At 43.8% G+C, this 10,646-nt stretch overlaps 2 protein-coding genes across 2 annotated transcripts; one reads left to right on the top strand and one right to left on the bottom strand.

The window, feature by feature from the left end:
* Positions 1-6,244: 6,244 nt before the first annotated feature.
* On the top strand, positions 6,245-6,480 carry LOC102842739 (ly6/PLAUR domain-containing protein 1-like; the record flags this gene model as incomplete). The annotated part of the gene is made up of 1 exon (XM_006878030.1): positions 6,245-6,480. A coding segment is annotated over one exon (236 nt), but the record flags the coding sequence as incomplete, so codon positions are not given.
* Positions 6,481-6,860: 380 nt separating this feature from the next.
* LOC102842362 (G-protein coupled receptor 39-like) lies at positions 6,861-7,361 on the bottom strand. Its single transcript, XM_006878029.1, has one exon. The coding sequence runs from the start codon at positions 7,335-7,337 to the stop codon at positions 6,861-6,863; it is 477 nt and encodes a 158-aa protein (XP_006878091.1). The 5' UTR covers positions 7,338-7,361.
* Between the last annotated feature and the right edge of the window lie 3,285 nt (positions 7,362-10,646).

The following is a 10,646-nucleotide window of genomic DNA, read 5'->3' as shown; positions in this document are numbered from 1 at the left end:
GATATCATGTTTGGTAAAGTGGAGGGTTGGAGAAGAAGAGGAAGACCCCCAACGAGATGGACTGGCAAAGTGGTGGAAGCGATGGGCTCTGGTGTAGCAACAATTGTGAGGTTGGCCCAGGACTGGGCAGTGTTTCCTTCTGCTGTGCACAGGGTCGCTATGAGTTGGTACTGACTCAGTACTGACTCAATGGCACCTAACAACAATAACAATAGGATTTGAACTTGAACTTGCTGATTCCTACGCCTTAATGTTGTTCTGGTAGCGTAGTGGTTACGAATCGGGCTGCGAACCTTAAGGTCAGCGGTTCGAAACTACCAGCCGCTCCGCGGCGGGAGAAAGATGAGGCTTTCTACTCCCGTAAGGATTTACACCCTCGAAAACCCTGTACAGGGTCGCTATGGGTCGGAACCAACTCGACGGCACTTAACAACAACAACAACAACAACACCCAACAGCAAGTTTCAGAGTCTCTTCTGAAATGCACTTTGGTCTATTTTTCCTGTCTTTTTAATGACCTTTTTCTTTCGTCATGTGTGATTTTGAGATCACCCTACAACGCTTATCTTTTTTCATTAGTATCTAATGCATTAAATCTGTTATTGACATGGTCTCTAAATTCAGGTAGGATAGGTTGTCATTGTTAAGCACCATCGAGTCAGTTCCAACCCATAACAATCCTGTATGGAGTTTTCAAGAAGCAACTGGTGAGCTTGAACTGCTGACCTTGTGGTTCACACCAGTTTTGCAGTCCAGCGCATTAACCCACAGTGCCACATCAGGACTCCCATGTGGGATATACTTAAGGTCATATTTTGGCTCTCATGGACTTGTCTTAATTTTCTTCAGCTTCAGCCTGAACTTGCATATGAGCAATTAATGGTCTGTTCCATCAATTGGATGGCCCCTGACCTTGCTTTGACTGATGATATTGAGCTTCTCCATGATCTCTTCACACAGATGTAATCAATCTGATTCCTGTGTGTTCCATGTGGTGAGTTCTCTGTGTATAGTTACTATTCATAGTGTTACAGCAAGATATTTGCGATGAAGGAATTGGTCTTGTGAAATTCTATCCTGCTATCTCCAGCATCATTTCTACCACAAGGCTGTATTTTACGATTACTGATCTTTCCTTTTTGTTTCCAACTTTCACATTCCAATCACCAGTAATTATCAATGATTCTTGATTGTATTGTTGATGAATTTCAGACTGAAGAAGTTGGTAGAATTCTTCCATTATATCACTGACTTTAGTGGTTGGGGCATAAATGTGTTAATAATAGTGGTATTAACTGGACTTCTTTGTAGGCATATGGATATTATCCTATCACAGACAGCCTTGTATTTCAAGCCAGAGCTTGAAATACTCTTTTTGACAATGAATGTTGACACCCTTCCTCTTCAATTAGTCATTCCCGGCATGGTAAACCATATGATTGTCTGATTCAAAATGGCCAATTCTGTCCATATCAGCTCACTAATACCTAGAATATCAATTTTCATGCTGTTTCATTTTTGGTGACATAATTTTTTGAGAATCATATTTTGTACATCCCAGTGTTCTGATATTAATGGATGCTTATAGCTGGTTTTTCTCATTTTGTCCCATCAGCAAATGAAAGTCATGAAAGCTTTGCTCCATCCCTGTCATTAAAGTCAACTCTACTTTGATGAGGAGCGCTGTGGCTCTGTATGATAAACACTACACTGCTAACCACAAGCTGGTGAAGCCCATTAGTTGTTCTGCAGAAGTAAGATGTGGTTTTCTACTCCTGCAATGAGTTGGAAGCCTTGGAAAATCCTGCACAGAGTTGCTATCACTCACAAACAACTTGATGGCACTTTGAGAAAGCAGTTCTTTCCCACTTGTATTTTCAGTGTCTTGCAACCTGAGGAACTCATCTTCCCACACTACATCAGAGACTGTTCCTTTGCTAGTCACAAGATTTTCAATGGCTAACCAATTCAGAAGTGGTGTGCCTCTCCTTCTTCCTAGTCTATCGTCGTCTGGAAGTTCTGCTGAAACCTGTCTACCGTGGGTGACCCTGCTGGTATTCAAAATACCGGTGACATAGCTTCCAGCATCACAGCAACACATAAGTCATCACAATATGAGAAACTGTAAGATGAATGGTGAAACAATCTCCTTTGGAGACCCTTATTTGGGGTGTCATGACCATGAGCTTGAGTGCTCACACCTGACCACAGATCTGCCCCCTACTTACTTCATATGAAGATGAATTGTCGTCTGATTAATGTTGCTAAGGGTCTGAGCAGATGGTGGCTCTGTTGATAACCTCTTTCCATTTGCTCCTGCAGTCTCTTGTAAAGCTTTCTATAAGTTCATGAGTAACTGACCTAACTAGCCTCCTAACTGATCCTTATCTCTGCAAAGTTAATGTGGACAGGCAGTTATTTTTAACCAAAGTTGAAAAGCAAGTGATCGTGATCATACAGCATATGGAATGTGATGCAAATCATGGGCATTAACATACTTTATTTATCCATCAGCATATGTGTCAATGTCCAGAAAAAGGCCTTGAATGAGGCATAGCACAAAGACAACAGTGCTTACCTTTAGGGAGGATATGGGACCAGAATGGGTCGTCATGGTGTGTTTTCACCTTGTTTGACTGTTCCAACTTTTTACAATGAAAAACTTATTCTATGTATTTTTTGAGTTTTCAAATTCATGTAAAGGGAAAATAGCTCATGGAAGCCAAACTGTCAGATAGCAATTGTGCTTTTAATAGATATGAATAAAAATAGAGTAAAACTTAATTTTCTAAAATGGCAGTGCATAACTATAGAGACACTGTGAAATCATGGAGCCCTGGTGGTGCAGTGAGTTAAGCATTGTGCTGCTAACCACAATGTCTACAGTTCAAACCTACCATCCCCTCTACAGGAGATGATGAGACGGTCTGTTCCCATACAGATTTACAGTCGCGGAAATCCTATGGAGCAGTTCTACTCGCTGTTGTAGCATCGCTGTGAGTTGGAATTGACTTAACAGCACTGGACTATGGGAGATCTACAAATGGACAACAACATAGTCCCTTTTTCCCCTGGACCTGAACTTTATCTTCTAGCCGAGTCAACTTTCAGGATTTTGTCAGTGTTAGAAAGATAAGACTTTTTGCTCCCGCAAAGACTTACACACCTTGAAAATCCTACTGCATAGCATCGCTATGAGTCAGAACCGACTCGACTGCACTTAACGAAAGCAAAGTACTTCTTACCTTTCACTTGGAAGGTTCAGGCAGTTCCAATTCTTTACTGTTACCACAGCACCCAAAGCAGAAATTCCCAGGGGAGAGAAGGGCCCCAAACCAAAAGAATACATGCCCACTCATACCTGCCAGCAATTATTGCTTAATGAGTCTTGGCTGTGGGTGGGGTATGTTAGATTGCTCAGCTGTGCTGGGCAGAAAACAGACAAGCTATTCACTTCCTAGTCTGAATTTTAATAGTAAAACATTGCTTCTTGTCCCCCCAAAAGTAATTTAATGATACAATTTAAACAGTTCTCCCTGACACACATCAAAAACTATCCTTGATGATACAACATTATGGCCCAAAACCAAAATACCATTTTTGCAATTGGTTCTTTGCCATTCAGACTGGACAGCTTGGAGTTTGAACATTAGCTCCAGCTCTCCTACGTTCTAGATGTGTGAGCTTGTGCAAATGACTGAACTTCTCTGGCTGACTCTCAGGCTCCCCATCTGTAAAATAGGACCGTAATGTAGAATTGTAGTTCTTTGTAGAGTTGTTGTAGATAGTCATCAAGCTAGTGCACTCTAGCCCTTAGAACAGTGCCTAGAATCTGGGAAGACACTTGAGAGACCCTGTTATTGGTTGCCATCAACTTGGCCCTGAGCTTCTGTATAATAGAACAAAACTGTCACCCATTCCATAGTCTTGATTGCTGCTGTTTCATCCCACCGTTTCAGCTGTTAAGCAAGCTGAAATTATTTGAATTGAATAAGCTTCCAGCTTTAAGAAGTCAAATGACATTCTAAGACACCCTAATTTGATGACATGGAATCCTTGGGTGACACAGGTGGTTAAGCACTCTACTGCTAACCATGAAGGGGCCCTAGTAGTATGTTGTTGTTATTGTTGTGAAGTGCCGTTGAGTCAGTTCCGACCCATAGCGACCCTGTATAGGGTTTCCAAGGAGTAGCAGGTGAGCTTGAACTGCTGATCTTGCAGTTCAAACTGTGTAGTCCAACACATTAACCCATAACACCACACCAGTATTTAGAGGCCTGCTAACCATAGGTCAGCAGTTTGAGTCCACCAGCTGCATTGTGAGAAAAAGATGAGGCTTTCTGCTCCTGTAAACTTTTACAGCCTCAGAAACCGGATACAGTGTCCCTATGAGTCGGAACTGACTAGACGGTACACCACCACCATCACTAACCAAAAGGTTTGTGATTTGAATCTACGCAGAGGTGTCTTAGAAGAAAAGCCTGGGGTTCTATTTACAAAGGGTTACAGCCTTGACAACCCTGTGGAGCAGTTCCACCCTGCAACGCCTGTCACCATGAGTCAGAACTGATTTGACAGCAAGTGGTTCGGTTCCAGTTTTAATTTGATGACCATGCTGCAGTTTGTACATGGCACTGTGCTCTGTGTGTGATGTTTAAGCAGTATCCTCGCCTTACAGGGAGGCTTCCTTATATGCCCAAACAGCACAGGGTATTGGCAGCTTTGCTGTCAGTGATGACTTGGCAACTGGCCGTGCATTCTAAGAGCAAAATTTCTTCCATGAGAGAAAATTCAAGTGGGCTCTGTCAGCCAGGCTTCCGCCTGTGGACATTCAAACCTGGGAAAGGGCTACTTTATAAGGAATCTGATTTGTTCTAGTTGGAATTTGATCTTTGAGAATATTACCAAATTTAATAAGCACACAGTTGAGAGCCACATCTCTATCAGCATTTATCATTTATGTAATAATAATAGAGATATAATCCAAAAATGCAACCGTGGTCCTCCCTGGTATTAGAGAATTCAAACACTCCCCCTCCACATACACAAAAAAAAGAGACTCTAATGAAAAGCTCTGTGTCTAGTGCACAGCATGAACTCCAGCTTAAGAAAATGGATTTTTATGTTAACAGCTTGCAGTGCAGTAAATGACTTGATATGGTACTTCTAGCCATAGTTTCATAACTCCCACCAAATGACAGGGTAGGACTATACAAATGTGAGGTGCTTGTGGCCCACCAAGGGGACTGGATAGCTTGCTAATATTATAAGTCGGGCATGACACCCTTGTGGGAGTGAGACTATGCAGATGAGGTGTATAAAACAAGAGTAGGATTAGTCAACTTTGCCATCCCAAAGAAAAACAGAGCCAAGAGCAGACCTGACATCCCTGTACTGAACATCTTTGATGAAGGAGACAGAGACCATGAGAACTGGCAGAACCAGGAGACTATCTAGTGGACTTTAGGACCCATGGAGCATTAGAAAATGCTGGAACCGGGTGCCTGTAGGTGTTTAATCAGCAGAGCCAATGGAGCTTTGTAACACTTGTGCGATCAGGGCTGGGGTCAAAGGGCAACAGAGAGAGGTATGCCTGTTGTCATAGCTGAGAAGAGGCTGTCCTGAATGACAAACTGTAGCATGAGTCATTTCTGATCCTGAATTATAACCTGTAACTTCTCTAATAAACCCCATAACCATATTGTTTGAGAGTTGTGTATGGCCATTGCAAAGAATTATTGAACCTGGAAGCTCAAAGTAGAGAATACCATTGGAAGGGACAGTTACTGTCAGAATTGGTAAAAAGGGTAGAAGCATATTTGACCTTTGTTTTGTTAAGAATTGGCCTTCAGCTGTTGATTTTGATTCTCCTTCCCTCTTGTGAAGTTAGGAGGTCAGATCCCTTACCCAAGCTATTTTACACAGCTCCATACTTTACACAGACTATAGTGTGCCTATAGTCTCTCATACAGCAGCTGATTTTTACCCTGCTCTTTATTCCCTGGTGTAGTATCTGATAGTGGCACCCAGAATAGCTGGAGGACCAACTTTGATGACTAACTACCTCCTTCACCATACATGTTGTGCTTTTCAGGGACTCCCTGAAACACCCCAGAGCACCTCCCTGGCCCCACACCAAGTCTCTGGACTTGGGGAAGTGGGAAGTGCTGTGGATTTGAGCTCTGAAGGATGGCTGACTTTGACCAACTCATGCTAACCTAGCTCCTTTGGGTCTGTGTTGCAGGAATTATGTACCGCAAGTCATGTGCATCGTCGGCAGCATGCCTCATCGCCTCAGCAGGGTACCAGTCCTTCTGTTCCCCAGGGAAACTGAACTCAGTGTGCATCAGCTGCTGCAACACCCCGCTCTGCAATGGTCCTCGGCCCAAGAAAAGGGGCAGTTCTGCCACGGTCCTGAGGCCGGAGCTCCCCACCACTGTCCTGCTCCTCAAACTAGCCCATCTCTTGGTATACTGCTGAAGGAGACCCCCAACCACTCCTGCGCTGTTCTCCTGGCCCTCATGTGCCCCCATGTCCTTTAGGTGTCCCTGTATTCTGGGTAGGGAGGGGAGTCTGTCCTCTTTCTTTTTTGTTCCTTTGAGAATAATGAAAGAGCTCAGTGTCAAACAGTTTTGTAAGATCTGAATAAATTCGGTCTGACGGTATTCAGTGTGTACTTGTAGGCAGGAAGTGAGTGGAGTGGAAATCCACCTTAGTTGGTATAATCAGAGTCAAGGCCAGTTGGCTGGAATCCCCCTTCAGAAGACATGAAGGTTGGCAGAGTCCCCCTGCTTCCATTCCCATCCCTGATGGGTTCATTTTGCCACCGCTGCCTGGGGGAGAAGGGGCTCTTGAGCATTTTACTCAACAACCTCCTGAAGACCATTCTCTGCAGCAGAACTGACTTCGGCAACAGCCTCCGCTGGTTTCATCTCTGTGTTGGGCTCTAGTGAATCGAGACTCAGTTGTGGGGGTTTATAGTCGGCCTTGGGCTCACTCTGAAAAGTACTTAAGAAAACCTTATTAGATTTTCTCGCGGACGAGTAGCGCCAGGAAGACTTAAAGAGCTGGCGGGTGGAGCGGGCGCTGGCGGTGGGTGTGCGCAGCCGCTTCTCGTGGTTGACGTGTAGCAGCTTCAGACGACAGCATAGCACCTGCCAGAACACGCTGCGGAACTGCTGCGAGGACACGTTGTAGAGCAGCGGGTTGACCACGGAGCTGAGGTAGAAGAAGGTGTCTGAGAAGGGGAGCAGGATCATGTACGACCGGAAGTAGGTCTTGGTCCAGTCATGCTTAGGTTTGGCTGCAGCCAGGATCCTACGAATCTGGTTTGGCATCCAACACACAGCTAATGTCACCACGATCAGCCCTGAGCAGGCAAAAGAGGGAGAGAAAGAGGAAACAACATGAGACCCAAGTAAAAGGGAAAAAGAAACCATCTAATATATAGTCCCTCAGTTCTGAGCTCACTGGCCAGGCAATGCTACCAATTTCTCAACGTTGTGCTTGACAGCTTCTTTTGCCCTAGCAAAAAAAAAAAGAACTGAACATTCTTTCAAGGCCGGGGCATTGACTGTGTTAAAGACCATTAAATGCTTTTGACAGTTTATTTATACCTGTTGATGCCTGTTAATTTCAAAATTGTTCTCATTGACGCTGTGTATGCAGGAAAATATTTTATGTGGTCTGTAAATCAGATTTTGTCATTTTTGTCCTAAAGAAATAGATATATACAGGATAGCCATATTAAAGAATATATTTTAAAGAAAGTCCACATAAAGAAGCCCCAACGCTGTGTTCAAGTCAAAGGGAAGTATTACTATTGCCTTTGGCGATCGCAAAGCATATTTAACCGCTTCCTTCAATTTCAGGGGAAGCAAGATCAGGACTAGCCTATCACAGAGAATGCTTAGTGGACACATGTGTGCTGGGAGGGCACGGAGTTAAAACATGTGTCATCTGTAATGTTACCTCTGGTTCCCAGGCTTTTAGATACATCTATTCCTGGTAGCGGAGTGGTTACGAATCCGGCTGCTAACCTCAAGGTTAGCAATTCAAAACTAACAGCTGTTCCATGGGAGAAAGATGAGGCTTTCTGTTCCCGTAAAGATTTACAACTTCAGAAACCCTGTACAAGGTCACTATGAGTCAGAACTGACTCCATGGTACTTAACAACAACAATTCCCCTCTCCGGATGAAGGACATGACAATTATCCAAGAGTAACAGAAAATAGAAAACTTCCTTCAACTTCTTCGTAGGTTTCAGTTTGGAATGTGCTTATTGTCTTCGAAACAAGGGAGCCCTTCCACAAGATGGACTGAGATAGTGGCTGCTGCAATGGACTCAAACATACAGCAGTTGTGAGGACTGAGACTCTACAGTAAAGCCTGGGAAAGGTAGAACCTGTGTAAGGTAGGAAACTGTCAGAGAAGGAAAATCCAAATGTATTTTACTCAAATGACAGAAAAGTAACACCCAGTCAACAGCAGAAAAGTTGTGAGCCTCCTCCCCCCCCAAAAATCAAGGAAGTCCCCACGAGAGTCAGCTCTCACAGATTTTACTGTATATCTAAGGTCACCGTGAGTCAGAGGCAGAGCCAAATCAACAGTAGCTAACAACAAAAAGGAGAGAGACCCCTCTATGTTCTTCCTACATGCATCAAAAGTACACTGCATGTACATTTGTATGCATTTATTCACTATTTCTAAGAACCCGACTGCAAAGCCATTTGAACTGCAAGGTCGGCAGTTCAAGCTTACCAGCTGCTCCTCGGAAACCCTATACAGGGTTGCTATGGGTCAGAACCGACTCAATGGCAATTCACAACAGGGAGAAAGATGTTTTGTAAGCTACATCAACAAGTGATTGATTCCACAGGTGCCATAACGTTTATTTACAATAGCTAGGAGGAGAAGATGAGCGATCTGTTGAGTGGCACTGTGGATTAGGTGTTGGGCTACTAATTGCAAGGTCAGTGGTTCAAACCCATTAGCAGCTCTGTAAGAGAAAGACGAGGCTGTCTGCTCCTATAAAGATTTACAGTCTCGGAAATGCTAGATAGGGTGGCTCTGAGTCAGAGTTGACTCGGTGGCAGTGGGTGGGCTGGGGAGTCAAGATGTCTAAGTGTAAGTTTCCATTTGGAGGCCTGATATCTCAAAGCAGGGCTTTGGATTTTTACATAAGGTTCTTCATTACCCTAAACAAATAATAGAACATAAGGAAAATTCATTCACATTTTCAAACCTGATTTTCTGGGAAGTCACAGGGAAGCGATAGTTAGAAACGATCACTTCCTGCGTCTAATCCATGGTAAATAGCTCTGGTAGCGTAGTGGTTACGAATCGGGCTGCGAACCTTAAGGTCAGCGGTTCGAAACTACCAGCTGCTCCGCGGGAGAAAGATGAGGCTTTCTACTCCCGTAAAGATTTACACCCTCGGAAACCCTGTACAGGGTCGCTATGGGTCGGAACCGACTCGACGGCACTTAACAACAACAACAACAACAATCTGAAATACGTCAGGAAAAATAGCCTTGTTTAGGCATCCAGGGTTGACACAGCTGCACCATTCACCTGAGCTTCCCTGGCCTGGGGAGGAGGTGCCCTGGGTGTGTGTTCTGACACTGGAAAAGCCCAGCTTCCTCACGACAAATCCTCAACAAATCTCAGCTGCTAGCAAGAAGGCCCTCAGAAATGCTGCTCCTCTTACTGCGCTGTCAAACCTCAGCCCAAGCTTCAAGTTCAAACTAGTGTGCTCATTGCCTTACTTTACTTTACTACCCTGAGAATCTAAAAACAAAAAAGACAAAGAAATGTACTGATTTAATGAAAAGGCAAAAAATCGCTAAGTCAAGGATGTTCTGAATCACCTAGTTCCAGTTGCTAGATGGAGACAAAATTCAACATTTTCTGATTTTTTGTTTTGTTTTGTTCTTTTGCACTGCTTTAAGCAGTGTTGGCGCTTCCAGGTACCTGTGCTATTCCAAATTCATCCTTAAATTGTTGCTCCTATTTCCATCTCATGCAGCTCTGATTGAGTTGTTCATGTCATTAATTGTGAAGGTGTTAGGATGTGTACCATACTGAAGGAAACTACCCATCTTCACAAAGTTTTAGTCCCGCCCCTCCTTTCCTGTCAGTGAATTTCAGAGAATAAAGACAGCCACCTTCATGTGATCATTTGTGTCTTGGATTATGCAAATACAGCACAGGGTTTTTGATGTGGGCTATGATATACTAAAAGTCCTGGTGTGGCACTGAGGCTTAATACACTGGTCCAAAAGGTTGGCAGTTCAAACCTATAAGCCGCTTCTCAGAAACCCTATACAGGTTCAGTATGAGTAGCAACCGATTCAGCGACACTTAACAACAACAACATGATACAATATATGAGGCTATACTTCAGACAATGGAAACCTAGAGAGATGATGAGAACCAGCTTGTATTTACCACAGGCTGAACACAGCACAGACTTGAAAGCCCGAGGAGGCAAGGCAGTAAAAGAAGCCTGGGTTGTGGGACAAGGGCAGAGGATTGATAAAAGTTTTCTGTCCTGTGTTTGCTCCTAGTTCTCTTGATCTCTTTTTTGCCCAACCCTTGTCCCGGGGAGGTGCAAAGGTTTGCATTTAACTACTAACCTAAAGGT

This window comes from Chrysochloris asiatica, unplaced genomic scaffold (assembly GCF_000296735.1).
Source record: "Chrysochloris asiatica unplaced genomic scaffold, ChrAsi1.0 scaffold01247, whole genome shotgun sequence".
Classification (NCBI taxonomy): domain Eukaryota; kingdom Metazoa; phylum Chordata; class Mammalia; order Afrosoricida; family Chrysochloridae; genus Chrysochloris; species Chrysochloris asiatica.
Note: the sequence above shows the minus strand (reverse complement) of the source record. Positions and strands in the feature narration are given on the sequence as shown.

What these genes read in the sequence shown, in the direction of transcription:
- LOC102842362 (XM_006878029.1), bottom strand. Translation starts at nt 7,337, where the DNA reads ATGCCAAACCAGATTCGTAGGATCCTGGCTGCAGCCAAACCTAAGCAT.